This window comes from Theobroma cacao, chromosome 3 (genome assembly GCF_000208745.1).
Source record: "Theobroma cacao cultivar B97-61/B2 chromosome 3, Criollo_cocoa_genome_V2, whole genome shotgun sequence".
Lineage (NCBI taxonomy): Eukaryota > Viridiplantae > Streptophyta > Magnoliopsida > Malvales > Malvaceae > Theobroma > Theobroma cacao.
In genome coordinates, this window is record NC_030852.1 from 27,933,220 (window position 1) to 27,954,572 (window position 21,353).

The following is a 21,353-nucleotide window of genomic DNA, read 5'->3' on the forward strand; positions in this document are numbered from 1 at the left end:
TCACCCCCCCCCCTCCCCCCCCCCCCAAAAGAGAGAGTGAACCCTATTGGTTTTCCTGCTTTTGTGCTGTTGGGTTAAGGTTTTATTGATTTACTGAGAACCCACATCTCAAAGCATTATTGCTATATATCTTCCCTTTACCCTTTAATTAACTTTAATATGTCCTGAAAGCTACATTGTTAAATGTCATTCTCATGGTTGTCCCAGTGCTTACCACCCCTTATTATCATCTTTGATAGGATGGAAATTGAAGCAGATTACATTGGGCTGTTGTTGATGGCATCTGCTGGCTATGATCCTCGAGTTGCTCCCAAAGTGTTTGAGAAGTTGGGAAAGATTGGAGGGAGTTCAGCTCTGGAAGATTATCTCTCCACACATCCATCTTCAAAGAAAAGAGCTCAGTTACTGGCTCAAGCTCAAGTAATGGAAGAAGCAATTACGATTTACCGGGAGGCCATAGCAGGACGTGGGGTTGAGGGTTTTCTCTAGGATTGCATGATACCACCATGAAGCTACTCTCTCTCTGCAACCTAGAAGCCACACCAGCTTGTGAAGTTTAAGAGCTCCATATACTTTTAAGTTCTTCCTTGCATTTATCTTATTTACAAAATTTTCATTTTTGTAGTCGAGTTTTCATTTACCATGTCATTCTGCAGCAATTGTAACTATTAGAGTTCCATAAAGTCAGAAAATTTTGTTTCTGCAGCAAGTGTTATGAAATTGTAACCATGGTGTCCGTTGTTTGTCCTCATTCTTTAACCTGCCTGTTGGAAGGATCATGTTTTTTCTTGCTCGGTTAAGAATTGCGAATCAGGTGAAAGTTTGGGCGTTTGCTGTCTGAATACTCTAGAGACAAGCTCTGACATCACTTGTTTGGTAAGGAATGAGGCAGCAAATGCACGCTTTTTGCGTGGCTGATTAGCCCAACGAAAGCTTACCAGACAATCTGAATGCGACTAAACCAAACCAACCTGGAGGAGATCTTGTCCAATCCAAAAAACAGAAAATATCATGGCCCAATCAGACGCAGTGTAAGCAGTCAGTCAGTGTCGTTCACTTTTCCACCCGTTTTAGTCTCTGGGCTACACCATTAGCTGAGCATGCTGGAACCTAAATGGCAAACCCTGAAAAACACCATTTCACGCTTAATCGAAGAATGCGAGAGTCTGAGAGAGCTCAAGCAAATTCATGCCCACATCATAACTTATCCAAAACTACCCAAAAACCATCAAGATTTCCTCATTACTCGCCTCCTCTTCTTTATTGCCCTCACAGACTCCGGCTCTCTTTGCTACGCGATCCATGTTTTCAAATTTATAAAATACCCAACACTCTCCGTATATAACATCATGATCAGAGCCTACGCTTCCAAAATCTGCGACACGAATGATGGTGCTCCTTTTTTACCATCTTTACTTCTTTTCAAGCAAATGCTTTTTAATGGCATTTCACCGGATTGCCTTACGTTTCCTTTTCTTCTAAAGGAATGCACGAGGAGGTTTGATAGCCGAGTAGGCTGTAGCATTCATGGGAAAACCATTAAATTTGGATGGTTTCGTGACCTTTATGTTCAAAATTCTTTGGTTAATTTTTATTCCGCATGTGGGTTCTTGAATAGTGCTAGGAAGTTGTTTGATGAAATGCTGAACAGGGATGTTGTTTCTTGGAATTCGATGATTATTGGGCACTTGAGAGCTGGGAATCTTGATATGGCATTAAAATTATTTAGAAGCATAGAGAAGAGGAATATTATCACTTGGAACTCGATGATAACGGGTTTTGTTCAGGGTGGCTTGGGAAAAGAGGCCTTGCAACTGTTCCATGAAATGCAGAATTTAAGTAATGATAATGTTAAACCAGATAAAATTACAATGGCTAGTGTACTTTCAGCTTGTGCTTACCTTGGTGCAATTGATCATGGGAAATGGATACATAGTTACTTGAGGAGAAGCGGTGTTGAATGTGATCTGGTAGTTGGAACAGCATTGATTGACATGTACGGTAAATGTGGTAGTGTGGAGAGGGCATACGAGGTCTTTAAAGAGATGCCTAGAAGGGATACCTTGGCATGGACTGCTATGATTTCTGCATTTGCACTTCATGGGTATAGCAAGGAGGCTTTTGACACTTTTGAAGAGATGGAAGCCGTGGGAGTGAAGCCTAACCACGTCACATTTGTTAGTTTGTTGTCAGCTTGTGTTCATTCTGGCTTGGTAGAGAAAGGTCGCTGGTGTTTTGATATGATGAGGCGTGTTTATTCTATAGAACCGCAGCTTCACCACTATGCTTGCATGGTTGATGTTCTCAGTCGAGCAGGGTTATTTGAAGAGGTAGAAAATCTTGTAAGAAGTATGCCAATGGAGCCAGATGTGTTTGTTTGGGGCGCATTACTTGGAGGCTGTCAGATTCATGGAAATATAGAACTAGGAGAAAGGGTAGCACAATATTTGATTGATTTGGAACCGATGAACCATGCTTTTTATATAAACTTGTGTGATATATATGCCAAGGCTGGTAGATTTGATGATGTGAAGAGAATCAGAGCCTTAATGAAAGCAAGAGGTATCAGAAAAGAAGTTGCAGGCTGTAGCATGATTGAAGTTGATGGGTTCGTTCTTGAATTCTCGATTAAAGGGTGGCCTGAGCTAGTGATGGACGAGATAGTGGTGATCTTAAATTTATTGAAGAATGAGATTAAGGGTGAAGGTTCCGTTCATTACTGTGATGGGATACTGTTGGATGCACAAAATTGATGAGGTCGTACCTATTAGTGTTTGGCTTTTCTCTACTTTACACGGTTCAGAAGAAGAAATGGAACTAAGATTTGTGGGCGGCAATACCGTTCAAAGGGACAGGGGCAACCATTTTTATAAAAAGAACCGGAGAAGGACATGACAGAGGTAAAGTTCCCTCTTGATAAAAATTTTAAGTTGACAAAATAGACTAGTAGGTTTCCCCACAGTTAGTTGCCAATCTATTCTGTAAACTGAATCTTTTCTTTTTCTGTTTCAGGCAAATGACTATTTCTTTTTTTTTTTTGAAAGAAAAGTGTTGCATAGCCTAGATTGTTGCTGCCAGTGAAGGGATTTCCCGGATGCCTTAGAGAAATGAAATCATCATTGTATAATGCCTGGAAAGCCACTGTTTATGTGCTTCAGATTATAAGACCATATTATCAACGTGGACAAGATAGCGGATTAGAAGTCAAAATCCTTGCAAGGTTGGGACCACATGAGATTAAAATTTGTGATTGACCAAAAATATCTCCGTTCTATATCATGTTCTTTTATTAAAAAAAGGCTAATGAGATATTGCCAGAATAATTCCTGATTAAATATGCAGATGACCCGATAAGAGCGGACAGGACGTCATCATTCATTTTATATGCTTGTTCTCTGATGCAAAATTCAGATACCAAACTCTCATCAGGCTATCTAGAAATATATCAGAAAAGATTATTTACTTCTGAGCTTTTTTCTCCCTGAGCCAACCATGGGCGCTTTCTTTCTTTCTGTCATCATCTTGCTTCTCATTGCCCTTTTCATTTTAAACCCTTTTGTTCTAGCTCTGGTTGGAGCGTTGACTTTGGTTCTGATAATATTTACGGCTTTATTCTTATCGCTTCATGTTACAGAATTGATCTCCAAGGACAAACGGCCACCCGTAGCTGGTCTAATGTTACATCAGCTCGTGCACTTTAATGGACTTTTTGATTACCAAACATCCCTTGCTAAGAAGCACAGCACTTACCGACTGATTATGCCATTGCGAAGTGAGATTTATACTGCTGATCCAGTTAATATCGAACATATACTAAAAACCAATTTCCCTAATTATGGACGGGTATGAATGTTTTGCGTTATCCTTTTAAGCTTTATTATCTTTCCTTTTATTAGCATTGAAATTTGGGCGTTGTGGCAATACAGGGTGCCATTGCTGAGATATTGAGAGATCTCTTTGGTGATGGTATCTTTGCAGTAGACGGAGAGAAATGGCGCCATCAACGGAAGCTTGCAAGCCATGAATTTTCAACCAAAGTTTTGAGAGAATATAGTACTGCTGTATTTCAGGATAATGCTGCAAAATTGGTTTCAAAAGTTTCTATTATAGGAGCAGCTAGGCATGCTATGGATTTGCAGGTTCCTGATCTTGCTTGTAACTTTAGTAAACTGCAAACTTTGGTAGAATTAACCTTTTAAATGAATTTTCAGGCAATTAGATCAAGCATTTACCTGGCACAAGAGAATTTTGATAATCATTCTTGAGATAACACATTCTTTAGGAGTCTCATGGAGATTGAAAAAGACTTGTATTGGATTCTAAGTTTACGCATTATATTTGTTTTAATCCTTCTCTTGAGAAGAGAGAGAGAGAGAGAGAGAGACAGAGAGAAAGTTAGAGGGGGAATGGGAAAAAAAATTAAGGGGTTTTAGCAGTAATTGTTTCTTAATTGGTGTTAGTCACAGCACAAGGATTTAGGTCTACAATTGATCTTCTTTCGGTTTCTCTTAAATTTTACCACATTTTTTGCAGGATATGTTTATGAAATCAACTTTGGATTCAATTTTCAAGGTGGGATTTGGAGTTGAGTTGAATGCATTGTCTGGCTCAGATGAGTTTGGAAACCAATTCACCAAGGCTTTTGATGATTCCAATGTTATTGTGTACTGGAGATTTGTTGATCCGTTCTGGAAAGTTAAAAGGTTGCTTAATATAGGATTGGAAGCCGCTCTTAAAAGAAATGTCAAAATCATTGATGACTTCATTTTTGAATTGGTTCGATGCAAAAGGGAGCAGATGAAAAATGAAAAGCTTGTGGTTAGTAAATTCCACCATTAATTAATACTTATGAAACTTTTGTCTCTTGAGTATTTAATTTGTCAATTGTTTCCTGATGAGCAGAGAGATAAAGAAGATATATTGTCAAGGTTTTTGATGGAGAGCGAGAAGGATTCTGAAAACATGACTGATCAATATTTGAGAGATATTATTCTCAACTTCATGATAGCAGGCAAAGATACATCAGCAAATACACTCACTTGGTTCTTTTACATGCTTTGCAAATATCCTCTTGTTCAGAAGAAGGTTGTACAGGAAGTCATAGAATCAACTCAAGCTGAGGATAAAATATGTGCTGATGAATTTTCCAGGTTGATGACGGAGCAAGCTCTAGACAGAATGCAGTATCTTCATGCGGCATTAACTGAAACTCTTCGACTCTATCCAGCTGTCCCATCGGTAACATTTGGTTTCTCTTTCTAATTTCTGTGGAAAATGTAACTTGATGTTTTTTTTCAGTAAAGCACATAAACATAGTGAAGTCATCTGTGATTATGTATTTTCTCAGAGCCATTAGCTCAATGCTGCTTTCATCACTGTGATTTCAACCCTTTATAGTGTGGTTGAAAAGAGGCAGTACTCTACCACTCTTTCCCTGTATGTCTCTAGAAACAAAAAAATCATCTTCTTTATTCCTGATGCAGGATGGGAAGAGTGCAGCAGAGGATGATGTTCTCCCTGATGGTTTTAAAGTAAAGAAAGGAGATGGGGTAACTTACATGGCTTAGGCCATGGGAAGAATGACATATATATGGGGAGAGGATGATGAAGAATATCGGCCTGAAAGATGGCTTGAGAATGGCATTTTTCAACCAGAGAGTCCTTTTAAGTTCGCCGCATTCCAGGTAACATTTTTACTCCAACCTTGTGTGAAGAGAGTTTCTTGATATTCTCTATTTGATTTAATTGAGCTGTGATTTATCCCAAGGCCGGGCCTCGCATCTGTCTGGGGAAGGAATTTGCATACAGGCAAATGAAAATCTTGGCAGCTGTTCTCCTCTACTTCTTCCAATTCAGACTGGTGGATGAGACGAAGGAGGCTACATATCGGACCATGTTCACCCTTCACATGGCTGGAGGGCTCAATGTATGTGCATTTCCCAGGGCGTAACCATGGACTGGAAAATGTTTGTTTGACAATTTTTCTTCGCTTTATGTTGCCAAATATATTTTTATTGGTCAAATTATGCAATTAGTCCAATACTTTAAAGTGATAGATTTAGTCCTTTATAATATTTTGTAAAAATTAAATTTTTATATTTTTCAAAATTGACAATGTCAGTTTAATGTGTTAAAAAACTTTTATTATCTATAATGATATGATGTTTGTTGGGTTGACATGTTATTTTTTTTATTTATGTGACATTGAATTTGATGATATGATATGCAGTAATAGTGTTGATATGACGTGATTAAGTATTGAGATGAACTTTATAAGTACATATATGAAATTATTCAATATGAACTAATAGTTTTAAATGAGATTAGAAAAGAAACAGATAAAAAATACGAATAAGTTTTTAAAATTTAAGGAAATAGTGTTGTGAGATATAAAAAAAAATAATTTTGTATTAAATTATCATTTTAATAATATACAAGAACTAATTTCATAATTTAACCTACTTTTATTGCAGTAAAGTGTCTACACTTCTTACAAAAATATTTTAATAAACTTTTGTATGCTCGCTATAAATTATACTTCTTTTAAAACAAAAAATCCCAAGTAATCGAAACATGAGTCTCGATTCAGGGTGCGGTACTGGAAATATTTAGGTTTGACATTTTGTAAATACTGTAGTACATATGGAAAATTCAGAAACCCCCCTTCCCAAAAGTACATATAAAATAGTATTTGATTATTAACTTCTCCGATCAAGTTCTCAATAAATATGGGTGATTTATAATTGAAAATCTATCTCAATAGGCTCTTGGAACCATAACTAAAATGGTTAATTCGATCCCCAGAAGTTGTAATTTAATGAGTTAAATGGGTTTTGTTAATTTTATTTTTATGCTAATAATAAATATAATAAGTGACTTTATTTATGATACTTTTACTTTTGCATAATACTTTCACATAATATAGTTACGACCCATCAATTCTGAATTATCAAAATTAATTACCTGCATTCTAATCTATTGGATGTATGATAATTTTTGTTTTTATCTTAAAATATACATTTTATTTAACAATATTTAATCTGAAAAATATATATAATAATAATAATAATATTAAAATTTTTGAAAGATTGAACTAAGACAGTAGAATTGACTTATAATTTGTTGATAGATAATTTTTAAAGAAGTAGAAAAATATATATTACCAATTAATTTTTAATGTCAATAGTTTAAAAAACAATAATCATTTAGAAAGATTTGACATGACCTTACTTGTTCTTAGGGAAAAGAAAACATATCTAAATAAATTTATTTAAAAGATTGAATAATTTCCATATACTCCAAAGTAGCATAATTGTGCAATTTATGAGAGCAATTCCAAGCAATAGTATAAAGCAGTCATAGCTCCCTAATCAGTTCATGTCAGCTTGTGATGGCAATTGGCAAATGAATTTGATTGTAACAAGGTTGTGAGTTGATAGCGAACTGCCTCTTCCATAAATGATTTGTTTGATCGCATTGGGCAATATCCCACCCAAGGATTTTTGAATAATGTCAAGTCAGCTGTGGGAGTTCCGTTGGGCAATTTCCAGGCCTATGCCCACCAAATAAACATGGGCCTAGAGGTGCTTGGATTGCAGCTTGACTTTAACAAAACCTGCCCTACGCACACTCACCCCGTGGGCGGATAAATAAATAATTTAATTATTTAGATAAATATTAAAAAAAGAGCAAAAATGAAAAAACTTTAAATGCTTCTTAAATTGAAGAAAAAGTAAGTAGAAGTGGGTTTTAAATATAAACTCTAACCCTACTTTCAATATTAAGTTATTATTATAGCCCTTATTGACACATTTTTTTTATTTTACATTTTTTTTGGTCAATTCTCTGATGGAAACCAGCAAATTAATTAAGCTCAAGTAACGAATAGTATGTGGCAAGCATTTGACGATTATGCCGAGGCAATTGCTATTTATGACCAGTATGATTTTACAAGCTAATTAACACTAGACCCTCACAGGTGGAAAACATGTGCTATTAAAATATTTCCATCTCCAGATAATGCACGTTTTAGCAATATAAGAATGCGAAAAGCAAGAAGGTGGTATTTCCTTCTAGGTCATTCAATCTCCCAGCTAAATATGGAATTTCCTTGGGAGCCTGAATCTGATCTGATTCTGATTTTTTTATACCTAATTTTAGTAACATCTGCCCGTATCTTAACAATATTGGGGATTTTCCTCATTTTTATTTTGGCGGAGAATCAGATCACCTTGTGAGTTTGTCAACTGGGAATTGATTTTTGTATTTTACAACCAAATAATCAGTACAAAAATATCTTGGCACAAATCTTTTAGGTTTATTAAATTATTTTGATATCAGATTCTTTGTTATATAAATTAGAGAAAGAGAGAATAAAGTACGTACTTCAATAATTAAAAATGTAAGCATATGCTGCATGCTTTAATAACACTTTAGAAATAAGCCAAAAAATTCCTCTTAATTCACCTCTCTGATGACTATTTTATAAGCATAATGACAAAAGAATAATTTTTTTTTTGAATGACTATCTCATATTCATGATTGCCAATTTTTAAACTAATTTTTTAGGTATTATTAAAGGAGTTGTAGTTGTTATTGCCCCATCTACGAACAGCTACGGTTAACCTGGAAGATATAATCAGCAAATCATGCTGTATCTATTAAAAAATAATCCACGTTATAACAATCAAATTAAGAAAAGAAAGAAGTGTTAGAAAATTAGTAGAAAAAAAGAAGAAGAAGAAAGTACACTTGAAGCATGCTATGAAACACTTTTTGGATTCTCTAGGATACAATAAGTCTTTTTGAATAATGCTTTAAATGAATGAAGTCTGGTTGAATATCTTTTTTTTTTAAATATTGAAAAGTTGTGTTTAATTTGTTTCAATAGACATGTTTTGTTAAGTTTTAAGAAATGTATATGTTTGAAAATAATGAATAGTTAATCAATGTATTTAACAATTGTGTTTGAAATAATTTTTTCTTTATTCATGACTCGTGTCTTAATCTAAATAGGAACTTAACTTAAATAATCACACTTGAATAAAACTTTTTTATATTACAAACTATTTAACAAGAAGTGGAGAGACTATAGGATTTCAAGGATCTTGATCCTGCCAGCCAAACTTTTTTTTTTTTTTGAGAGCTTCAAGCTTGAGCTGATATTCTTTTTATATTATTATTAGCTATTAATATCAATTGGTAGTAACAGTTTGTGATGTGAATACCAAGATATCGCCTTATGCAGTAGATATTGATTGAGAATTTCAAATATATATATATATATATATATTTTTTTTCCGTTATGCCTTTAGCAACCTTTATTACATATGAAGACAAATAGATCAAGCAGAAAGGCATGGGCCTGAAACATACGGAAAGGCCAAAAGCAGGCAGCTGAAAGCCTGAAAGCTTAAAAAGGCCACTTTTTGAGTCAAAGACTGCTTCAGGCCTAAAATAATAACTGCTCATTTGGGTTCCAGTAAGGGTCAAAATGCAGGCCAATGGAAGAGATCAAAGGCAATCCCCTCGATTCCTTAACTACGATCCTCACAACACGACCGTGAACCTCTTCAAGTCTGTGAAGCCTCTTATGTCCCACTGTTGTCCCCTCCACTAGTTTCTTGCCATCTACAAAAATTTCATGCCTTACGATCCTTTGACCAAGCCCTATTGCTTCTTGAATTCTGACCACATTGAATCTCAGCCCTTCATTTTGTACTCTGATCTCAATCCAATGTTCCTTTTTGTGACCATCATCCCTTGGTGCCCAATATGTCCAGAGATGATCACTATCCAACACATTCTCGGGGCCAAAACCACCTCCCTTTCCCCCTCTTTGGCTACTAGCTTTTATGAAACATTTCTCTGCCAAATTGGTAGAAAATATGGTGTCAATTGCACTTCTGAATTGCTTTAATCTCTGAACATCTGTTTCAGATATAAGCCCCGTTGAATTGGGTGGCACATTAAGTAACATGACACAATTTCTTCCTACTGAATTGTAATAAATCTCTAAAAGCTCGCTTAACTTCTTTGGTGACTCTGATTTATGCCAGAACCATCCTTTTCGAATTGAAACATCACATTCTGCAGGCAACCAGTTTGTCCCTTTTGGATCACCCGTGTTGAGATAACTGCATTATTGAAACAAAGCAACTGTTAGTTGGGAAGTTCGCAACTCACATGGATGACTTTATTGATTGATAGCTACAAAGTGCTCTAATGGGATACAGCTGCTAATCAAAGTTGTTCGGTAAACCGCTAGAACATTTACTTTTGAGAGTTGAAAAAACCTTCCCTAGCTAGCTTAAGGCGGTGCACACCCGAAACTAACTAAAATCATGAGAGGACAGAGATTACATGTTCTTTAACTAATCAACGCAAGTTAAAAGGGATATGGAATATGAGAAAAGGGAAAGGATCTATACAGTAACAGAAAATTAAATTTATATCAATCTTTAAAACATTTTCTATTCACAGCTTATTCTTTTTTATTTTCTTACTTTACTTGCAATTCACCTCCCTGTAGAGTTCAAAGTTGTGTAGAGGTAAAATGGTTATAAACTGAAGACATCTGTATACTTACTCGATAATGCTTGCATTTCCTATTGACAGGGAGGTACTATTGATGGTAGACCAGCTCGTGTTTCCGGCAAATCCACGCTCATTTCCCACCCATCTCACGTCGGGACCGGCATCAGAAAATATATTGATTGAACTCTGCAACTCTCTCACCATTGCAAACCAATCTGTGAAGTAGTAGGACATGTTCTTCGCATTTTTACCCTTTGCTCCATCAAACCATATCTCCTTCACGCTCCCATACCTTGCAAATGCATGTGACAACAAACGAAAGTCAAGTACAATAATGATAATAAATTTAATTACCATCGTTAAAAAATACTTTCCTTCTTATGGTTTTGGAATTTTGTGAAGAATAAATGGAAGATCAATAAAGTAAAAAGATATTGTTTTTTAGCTTACTCGATAAGCAGCTCTTGCAACTGAGCTAAGTAGTATTCGTTGTACTGCAAATCCTGTCCATATCTCCGATCATGGCGATCCCAGGGTGACAGGTACAGTCCAGCATCAATCCCGCCATGAGCCTTGACTGCACTGACAAACTCTTGCACCACGTCCCCATGGCCATTTTTCCAAGGACTAGATACAACAGAATGATCAGTATATCTAGAAGGCCATAAGCAAAAGCCATCATGGTGTTTTGCCGTGAGGATCATGAGAGAAATCCCCGCCTCTGCAGCTGTGGTAACCCATTGCTTGGCATCCAGACCAGCAGGGTTGAATATGGCTGGGTTTTCCTTGCCGGTTCCCCATTCGGAGTCTGTGAATGTGTTGACACCAAAGTGGAGGAACATTATGAGCTCTCTTTGTTGCCATTTCAATTGGGAAAATGTTGGGAGCGGTAGGACTGGAAGCGGTGGTGTTGGGACTTGTTCACGCCGAGAAATGGCCAATTTTGACAGTTGAAGTATTATGATTATGCACAAGGAACACCAAAACTTAGCCATAATGCTTACGGGGCCTTTTTTCTTTCCCTCCCACTTGTCTAGTCTAATATGTTAATGATGAACAGATACATAGATGCTTAGATGATAGGGAATGGAACCGAACAAAAAGAGGGTGTGGAAGATTCTCTGACAAAAGACAAGAAAAAGTGAAAGTAAGAAAGCTTTTTGATACGAATTTTGTTTGGAGAAAGCTTTTTGATACGAATTTTGTTTGGTTCTCCCATTCTCAGTCTTTATTTATAACTGGTATGAGTGAAATTGTGGGACAGCATTCACGGGTTGCATTGGCCTTTCCATTTCAGGTCGTGTGAACAAAACAGCGAGAGGTGTTTAATGATAATGTTTGGGACCATTTTCAAAAAATAATTAGAAAAAGGAAAATGAGAATGAGATGGGCCTGGGTCATTTTTACTCCCTAGCGCCCTCAAGCTGAGTAACCCATTGAACCCATTCTCACTAAAGGCCCTATCATGGTGGGCCTCGTGGGGATTCCAGCCACGAGATTGCATCTTCGGCCTGTGTGTGTACCACGATGCTTCGCTCTGAGCTGACACTTGAAACGATACTTTAATTAATTTTTTTTTTTAAAGTAAATTTTATGTTGCTTGTGAACTTTTCTTTTCTTAAGAGGATATGTGGAATATCATTCGATTTTGGACAATTACATGAAAGCAGATATTTTCTCACCTCCTACATCCCCTACGGAATGTGCTGCATGCTCATGGACGAATTTCTACTTCTATATGATCACCACATACTGTTTGGTGATTAAGTTGTATATTGTATATTACTACATCTAATAGATTTAGTTTGTATTTTGCCACCAGCTTTTGCACTCATGAAAATATTTATGAATTCAAATATATAAAAAATGTTCTATTAGATGGAGTAAATTATCTTATTTAATCACTTAACTTTTACACAATTTTTGTTTTAATAACCTAATTTTGAAAATTTATATTTTAATCACTAATATTTATAAAAATTAATATTTTATTCATTTAATTGTTAAAAAATAATTTTTAATGTGTTTTTTTTATATCAAAATGATTTTGATCACGTGATAAATGAACTGATGTTTCATAATTAAGGTGAACTAACATAAAAAAAATTTACATAAGATAATCGTAAACTCGAAACAGCTAAGTGATCAAAATATTAATTTTCGTAAAACCATTAAGTTCAATGTATAGTAAAATTTCCCAGTCATCTATACATGTTTGGGTCACTTGCTGGTTTTGCCTTTTTGGGAATACAGTAGGCGAACGGTGATGGTTTTCAAAAACTAAAGAACATGGCTGATACGCAGCGTTCCAATAAAGGAAAAGTTGCATTGACTTTCTTCGTTTCAACTAAAATTCAACTAGGCTGTAGCAGGCGGTCATGCCTGTTGCCACGGCAAATTAATGCTACTATCGATGACAATCAATGGTTGTACAGCGAAACAAATGAACTCTACTAGTTTGTCATTCATTCGTGTTGGGATGGGATTTCCCGTTCTTCCTCAACGGATTTTGGAGACAACTCAATTATGTATGATACTATTACAACAGGTGGTTTGCACTTTTAGGCTCGATAGGTATATTATTCAAACCGTAAGACAACCATCGGATGTTGCTACATGTGTATGTAACAAGTTTATTATCAAATAAAAGTTTCTTTCAAAAAAAAAAAAAGTGATTTCAGCATACATATTTCAGCGCACACTGTAATGTGTGTTTGAAAATATAACCAAATTACTAGTCATAGACAGGGATCGGTCTACATATTGACGTTTTGGGGCTCAATTGCCCCCACTGAATGTTGGAAGATTCATTGAAATTACTATAGAAAATCTAAAAATAGTACTAAATATATATATATACACACACTTTTACCCCCACTAAAATTTACCAAAATTTAAATTTGGAAGCATACAAATCTTCTTGAGTTGAAAAATTAACTTCAAACTTACCTTATTGTATCAGTAAGTGAATGAAAATCAAAACCTTTTATTAGTAATTATAGAGTCTGTTTGACTTTATTTTTTTTTAATTTAAAAATTATTATAAATCTCTTATGAAAAATAATAATTTTAAAAATTAAGCTAAAATTGTTTGATAAATTTTTTTTATAAGTTTTTTTTTACAAGTTATAATTTTGGTTAAAATTATTGTTGAAGGTATTTCTTTCTTTGAGAGGATAATATTGTAATTATTTTTAATAGATGATAATATTTTTGAAATAAAATTAAAAATTCTCTTGTATTTTAAAAAAAAGAGAAGAAAAAACTCGTCATAGAAATTTTTTTTGAAACTCTTTTTTTAAAATTTTATTTTTTAAAAAAAAGTTATTTTTTAAAAAAAATTCAAAATTTATAATTTGCATGATTTTTACTTTTAAGAAATAGATAAATTAAAAAAAAAATCAAACCAAATAAGCACGTAATTCCAAAAGGAAGATCCCCAGTTCAAATAATTTCCTTTTGTTCCATAACCATGAAAGCATGTCACTCCATTTGAGTGTAAATGTTACTGAAAGTCCTGGGATGTATTTTAATTATAGTGCAGTTTAAACTGGATTGGCTGCTGCTACATGACATTGACACAGGTTGATCCGGCCTATTTACACTTCCATTTAAACCCTTCCCCAAAAGGCAGACGAAATCCCAAAAAAGATACCACTTAAAAATTAAGCATCTCACCTCGTCTGGGTCTCCAGGATGGATCCTCTTCCTCTGCCTGAGCTTAAGCAAGATTCAGTTTCCAACACCATCGGCATTTTCCTCTCCACCGTGCTATCTAAGCACCTTTATTCAATCCCCCTGGAGCTACTTCCATTTTCTACTCTTATACTTGCATTCATGTCCCTCGAAGGTTTGTTTGTCTTCCACAAATGGGAACCCATTTTCCACGTCCTACTATTATTTTCTTTCCTTCTTCTATTTCTCCTCGGAATCGGACCCTTCGCCTTCAAACCTTCGTCAGTCTATCTTGTAGACTTCTCATGTTTCAAACCGCCAAACTGTTGTAAAGTCCCCTTCTCTCACTTCACAGAACACGCCTCCATGATTGAATCTTTTGACAGTGAAAGTGTAGAGTTCATGGCCAAAATACTCGCTTCTTCGGGACTGAGCGAAGACACATATCTTCCTCCAGCCTTACACTGCATTCCTCCAAAAACCCATCAACGAGAATACGTTAAAGAAGCCGAAATGGTTCTCTTCCCTCTAATGGATGATCTTTTATCCAAAGCCAAACTCTCCCCTCGCGATATCGATATACTCATCATAAACTGTAGTGGCTTTTGCCCCTCACCGTCTCTCTCCTCCATCATCGTGAACAAATACTCCATGAGAAGTGATGTGAAGAGCTATAGCCTTTCAGGTATGGGGTGCAGTGCAGGAGCTATTGGCATTGACTTGGCTCAAAATCTTCTCAAAACTAACAGGAACTCTATTGCCATTGTTCTTAGCACTGAAATCTTGTCTGCCGGTTGGTATTCGGGTCGTGAAAGGTCTATGTTGCTCCTTAACTGCCTCTTCAGGATGGGCAGCGCAGCAGTCTTGCTTACAAACAAAAAAGAAGCAAGCAAATCATCGAAATACAAGCTTTTACGCACCCTGAGAACCCAAACAGCCTTTGAGGACAAAGCTTATTTGACGGTAATTCGTGAAGAAGATACTAGAGGAAAACTTGGGGTTACCATTAACAAAGATTTGCTACAAGCTGCGGGAGAAATTCTTAGGTCACACATAACAATCCTTGGTTCGCAAATCTTGCCCTTCAAGGCAAAACTTAGGCATGCTATCTCTATCATACGAATGAAATTCATTAAGAAATCAGAGACGATTTACATGCCAAGTTTTAAGACTGCGATACAACATTTTTGCTTGCCAACTTCTGGAAGGGCGGTCATAAGAGAGATAGCCAAAGGGTTAAAGCTTGATGAGAGAGACATTGAAGCTGCTTTAATGACACTGCATAGGTTCGGGAACCAGTCTTCTTCTTCAATGTGGTACGAGTTAGCTTACATGGAGGCCAAGGAACGCGTGAAGGAAGGTGACAAGGTGTGGCTGCTTGGTATGGGTACTGGACCAAAGTGTAACAGCTTCGGTTTGGAATGTGTGAGGCCCATAGTTGGGGAGTCCAAGAAGAACCCATGGAGCGATTGTATCAACCTTTATCCAATAGAGGCCGTTCCTTCAAAATCCCCAGCCTGATTGTAATTTTCTTAATCTCAAACAAATTTCATGACCAATTAGCTTACATTAAGAGGAATAAAAAGGTTCATTCTACAATGGATAAAGTATAAAATTAATTAAGCTAAGCGTTGTCTAGGAAGAATAGGAATATGTCTAAGTCTAAGTATGATTCCGTTATATATATGGAAACTGTTACAAATTGACAATGGAAGTTATGACTCCGTCTTTGCAATTTGTGGTTATTTTGTTGGGAACAATAAAATCGCTAGTTTATGTACAAATCCAACTAGTAGGAGCTATAGAAAGTACACGTGAGCACGTGAGTTGCAGTAAGTTATTGGAAATAAATTCAACCGGATTTGGATTCGGACCATTTGTTTATACATTTGGCAAATTAAGTACGTTTGACCTTACAAAATAAGTGAAACTCGAAGGTTATTTGGCAGCAGTGGCAAAGCTCCAAGGGGGGCTCGTAGGGACTTAGCCCCCTTGACTTGTCAAAATTAACGAGCTTGTTTGCATTCCGCGATCATACTGGAGCTCATGCACGAACTGGTTTAGGTGTTGAAATTCAGTTCATTTATGTGAGTCAAGCTCGAAATTGGTGACAACTTAAAAAAGCGAGCTTGAAGTTGAAGCAGCATGGAACCCGATAAACACTGGAATAAATGAGCTAGTGTTGGGTTTGCTCTCCTCGAGCTCCTCTCAGCTCATTGACACCCCTAAATTGCCGAATGGGACTGTGGGAGCCTCCCATTGCTCATTAATACTGAGGTTTTGAAAAGAAAAGAAAAGGCGGAGGGAGAGAGAGAAGCTTTCTCTTGTCCAGCTTTTAGCGGAAGGAAATATGATTATTTGCTTCGGCTTCCATGGCGGGCTTCTGCCTGCTGGCTGTGGGCTCATGAACAAAAACGCTTGCTTCGAGACAGATTCCGCAATCCTCTTCACGCAAATCTGATCCACCCACCTCCAAATGGCGTTGCCAGTAATCTGTGCTGAACATGTCTCAACCGACCAAATTTATTAATCTGACAAATTCCCAGAAAAAAAAACTAGTCATAATATTACTGCTTCTAGTCATAATATTGTTATAATTTATTGTGATATTCGATTGACAAAAATAGTTAAAAATAAATAATAAAATGACAAAATTACTTTTTATTATATTTAGTAAATTGAATAAAATTGCTCATTATTATCATTTAATAATATTTTTGTTTTTCTAATCTTTTAATTTTATTTTCATTAAATTTTTAAAATATTAATAATTTATTATTAAATTATTAATATGATTTTTCATTTCAATTTTTTTTATTTTTTAATCTTTTAATTTCTATTTTCATTAAAAATTTAAACATTAATAATTTTTTATTTTAATTTCTTTTTACTTTTTCTTTATTTTCATTATCTATTTGTAAATCAAAATTATTTTTAATAAATAAAGATATTTTTATCTAATAAATTTTTAACCCTATTCCATAGTCATGGAATAGCCATTAACATGAAAAAGTGAAGAGTGGCTAAATCAAGATTTTGAAAAATAGCTACTCTCCACTTCAAAAATCAACCAAATAAAGGTATAAAAATTAAAAAAGAATAAGGGAGGAATGACTTAGCTATATATTCTCCATATTACACGTGGCATTCGTGTTTAAGTTTTCTATAATATTGCCAGACTTAAATGCGCTTGACTTCTGCCTCCTTGCATTCCATTCGAGTCTCATTCTCAGTGTCGGGCCGTATTTTGTTAAAAAAACAAAAGAAAGAAACAGCCCTACCGTTTCTTATTTCTTTTTATGAAAATTTTTAGGAGTTTTTTAAGTTTAGTTAAAATAATATTTATGATAACATTAATATTAAATGAAATATTTATAATAATATTCATGCACTAAATGTAGCAGTTGACTGTTAATAGATGATTTTCAATATATTAAAAGAAGATATTATTTAATATTATAATTTTAAATATGCTTAAGGCACTCATTAGCGACAATTTTATTAATTATAAACAAATATTATAAAGAGTGCTTATAAAAACTTATTAAGGTGATATCTGTAATAAAGTTTTTATAATTTATATATTATTTGTTTTTGAATTTTGTGAGAATAGTGTATTAGATAAACAATATTTTTTAAAACTAAATTTTAACTTTAACAATTGTGTATAAGTAGTTGTTAACCAGACCCTTAATTAGAAGTGAACAAAAGTCGAATTAAAATCAATTTAACAAAATTAATCGACAAAATTTGATTAATTCAAATCAATTAAGTGGGAAAGTCAATTATGTTGGATCAATTCGGTTAAAAAAATTGAAGTCCGCTGACCAAATTGACTGGCTTTGTATTTAATATCATTTAAAAGCTACTCTTATATGGTGTAACAGTAAAACAAAGGGCAACGATTTGTCCCTATAAATTCAGGTATATGAATAGTTTTGCTGGGAGTTTAAGATGAATGGCTGCAAATAGTCAGCACGCCCAGCGGCTAATGTACTTCCTCTAATAATTAACTTTTGACAATGAGTCGAGAAGTCAGAACATTCTTGTTACTGCTATTTATTGGTTTTTTCCCTATCTTTTTTGTATTAATTTCCGTTGATTTTATGAGCCGAAGTACGTACAGTACAATTTTTTTTTTAAGGGACAAAGTGCGTGCCTCAATAAACTTCATTGGAAATAAATTCCCTGGTCCTTTGTGCTTTGTGATTAAGGGTCCAAAGCTTGTGTTTTTTGCAGCCTTTCGTAGTAATACCAAGCTATAGTCATCTCTCCTCCCTCTCTCCAAATCTTCTTCCTTCTATGCAAGAACCCAAACACTCATTTTTTGGGCCTGGAAGTTATGCAGTTAAACAACGAACATATCTGGGCTTACTGCTGCATCTTCTGGAGCCTTAGGCCCCCATTTATTCCAATCAGTTAATGAGAGAGAGGAAGAGAAACTCTTCACAGACTAAAAACTGTGGTTTTTTAAGAGAAAGGGATTGGAATCAATTTTTTGAATATGGAATACGTGTACTTATCATTGACAAATACCCAAGTGCAGCTACAAATGAGTTCTTACACAACATGCAATACAGAGAACTGATTTCGAGTTAACCAATTTTTGTCATGTAACATCTACATAGGGGAATACATGGACCTATGTTGTTACGTCATTACACACTTACAGGAAGACATGGACTCATGAACATAACAAAAACATTCTTATTTTTTGAAAGCTTTGTGACTTGAACTTGAAAAAGGACATATTGGCCTAGCCGGAGGATCAGGATCTCAGAAGTTCGAAACAATTAATGATTAGGTATTTATTAATTAATTAAGGATACTTAATTACGTGATCATTTCTTCCAAAATTAAAAGAGAATAAATAATTTGCTTTAAATCATTCAAGTCAAAATCCTAGCTATCTCTAACAGCATTTTGTGGGTGAAAGCAACAAAAGCAACCGCCCAAGTCTAGCGATGTCAAGTTCCTAGTGTTTCTTTCTGTTGCAGAAATTTCTTTTGTGGGGATTACACATATCGATCCTACACGCTCTCATTTTGTTTCCTTTGCGTCAAAGGTGTCTATCCACAAATTTCTTGATATACTTAATAGTAATAATTAAATTCAGATATTCCCAATTCCAATATATAGTCTATTTATTTATTAGATGCCTTGGTCTAGTTGTCTATAACAAATTTTCATGCACTATATATGGTATATTATTGTTTTTTTATTTAAATATATTCAGGTATATGCATGTGTCATGGCGCAACATTTGGTTTTATTATATCACACTAAACCTCGGGAGAAGAAAAAATGAAAAACTAAACCTTACTTGTACCACACTTCAATTTATAAACCCAATACTTATATTTAATTTCAGAAGAAAGAAAAAAAAATAAAAGATATATATGTAGTGATCTCATTTAACTAATTACTTGTTATGTAAATATTATAAGGTGCTATCGTATGATCTTACGTTGAAAAATATATTTTAGTCCATCCTATTTTTTTCATTCCCTTGATCAAACATCAACTTATTATAATTTTCGCCATTAATTAGTGAAAGAACAACCGTAAGCAACGGGAAAATGATAGATGATAACATGAAGAGTAGGAGAAACGGCCACGTGGTCATGACAACAATAGGACTGATTGGATTTTTAAGTATTGAAAAGCCCTCTCCCCCAAGGCCTGACCCTTTCACCTTTGAACCATATATACATTCGACCACTCCAAATTTTTGTGCATTGATTGATTCGAAGAGGCCCCAGCAGGAATTCAACGAGAGACGATGGGAGTAATAAAGGCACTGCTGATTTTCTCCCATCAGGATTTAAGGTTTGAAAGTTGCCGTTGCCGCTGTGATGGCTTTAAATATGGACATAAATGCTTGATATGGAGCCGTTGAACGGACTGCTACCAGCACTAAATATGAGAGAGAGACTCTTCAACACCACCATTAATCACTGCTTGCTGTGGTTGTCGTTTTTACAGTTTCTGGAGAGGCATATGCACATGAGCTGAGCTACTAGTAGGACCGTGTTGATGGCGCTGCTTCTTTCGTCCTGAAAAGTAAAAACATTATGTTTATAAATTAGTAAGTAGTATTTTAGTGAGGGAAGACCCAAGCACTCACCTAGCCTAATTAAGTTATTGCAATTTCACCTTAATCTTTTTACTCTCTTTACTTCTCTTCATTATTGAAACTATTGGATGGGGTTATGACTCACCAGACGTGGCGCTCTTCAACTTTTGCTAAAATAAGGCTGAATAAACAACAAAGAGCACCGGAAATGCAGTTCTTTTATCATATATTTGGGGAAGTTGCCATGTCTTTCAAAATCTAGATAACTACATGCAGCATCTATCTAGGCCACGGGACAGAACCCAACTTTCTCCCATGTGTACATATATCCGAATAAGTCCTAACCCACTCCATCCTATCCAGTTAATTTCTAGTAAGTAGTCACTGCCAAAAGCTTAGGGATCTCAGTATTTATTAATTTTAGAGTACTCAAACCCTAATCCTATTAAAAATTAAATACTTTAACCCTATTAACGATTCGAATAATTTTAAAAATTGTTACTCTAACCCTAATCCTAATACATTTTCACTACTTTATAATTACCTTAACTCGTTTAAATATCCGATTAGATAAAAAATTATTAAAATCTTCTTAATGGTATCCAATTATCTAATTAACTATTATAATCTCATAACTTCCCTTTAAATTTATATGTTATAAGTTTATATAAACAAAAATATATATATTGTAATTAATAATTTTATGAGTTATAATTTTTATTATGTTAACACAAAATAGAAAATATATATATTTATATTTAAAGTACATACACACACATCAAAAATATTTAATATATATATATAATAGTAATTATATTATTTATAAATGAATCTAATATATATATATATAAAATATATATATTAAGGATATTACAAGTTAATTAATAATTATAATTTAATAAATTAATTTAATTAACTATACGGATTATTTTTAATTATATAAAATTAAAAAAAAATAACTAAGTTTTCAAACTATTCTAATCTCACAACTTCTCTTTAGGTTTATATAAGTTTATATAAACAAAATTATATATATTATAATTAATAAATTTATAAAGTTATAATT

At 34.6% G+C, this 21,353-nt stretch overlaps 5 protein-coding genes across 9 annotated transcripts in view; 4 read left to right on the top strand and 1 right to left on the bottom strand.

Annotated features, from left to right (window-relative positions):
• LOC18605434 overlaps positions 1–751 on the top strand; it is a 3,716-nt gene extending 2,965 nt beyond the window's left edge. The window contains exon 3 of the mRNA XM_007038434.2: positions 240–751. Coding sequence (XP_007038496.2) covers positions 240–489 — 250 coding nt within the window. The 3' untranslated portion in view covers positions 490–751. The remainder of the gene's footprint in view (positions 1–239) is intronic.
• On the top strand, positions 883–5,589 carry LOC18605435 (cytochrome P450 704C1). Of its 5 annotated transcripts, XM_018117449.1 has the most exons (7): positions 2,750–2,900; positions 3,013–3,220; positions 3,343–3,843; positions 3,927–4,139; positions 4,534–4,818; positions 4,903–5,238; positions 5,484–5,589. In XM_018117449.1, exons 3-7 carry the CDS (start codon positions 3,493–3,495, stop codon positions 5,565–5,567), a joined length of 1,269 nt encoding a protein of 422 aa, XP_017972938.1. In that variant the 5' UTR covers positions 2,750–2,900; positions 3,013–3,220; positions 3,343–3,492; the 3' UTR covers positions 5,568–5,589. The 5 variants fall into 5 exon arrangements, 1 of the variants encoding a protein (XP_017972938.1); XR_001927102.1 differs by lacking the exons at positions 3,927–4,139; positions 4,534–4,818; positions 4,903–5,238; positions 5,484–5,589 and having other exon boundaries at positions 883–2,900; positions 3,635–3,719; XR_001927105.1 differs by lacking the exons at positions 3,927–4,139; positions 4,534–4,818; positions 4,903–5,238; positions 5,484–5,589 and having other exon boundaries at positions 883–2,900; positions 3,045–3,220; positions 3,635–3,719.
• On the top strand, positions 5,549–6,133 carry LOC18605438 (cytochrome P450 704C1). Its single transcript, XM_018117597.1, has 2 exons — positions 5,549–5,684; positions 5,768–6,133. The coding sequence occupies exons 1-2, from the start codon at positions 5,571–5,573 to the stop codon at positions 5,948–5,950; spliced, it is 297 nt and encodes a 98-aa protein (XP_017973086.1). The 5' UTR covers positions 5,549–5,570; the 3' UTR covers positions 5,951–6,133.
• Positions 9,280–11,719, bottom strand: LOC18605439 (alpha-L-fucosidase 1). Its single transcript, XM_007038444.2, has 3 exons — positions 10,987–11,719; positions 10,589–10,828; positions 9,280–10,136 (listed from the first exon to the last, which is right to left on the bottom strand). The coding sequence occupies exons 1-3, from the start codon at positions 11,529–11,531 to the stop codon at positions 9,452–9,454; spliced, it is 1,470 nt and encodes a 489-aa protein (XP_007038506.2). The 5' UTR covers positions 11,532–11,719; the 3' UTR covers positions 9,280–9,451.
• LOC18605440 (3-ketoacyl-CoA synthase 7) lies at positions 14,233–15,732 on the top strand. The gene has a single exon (XM_007038445.2). It carries the CDS (start codon positions 14,233–14,235, stop codon positions 15,730–15,732), a length of 1,500 nt encoding a protein of 499 aa, XP_007038507.2.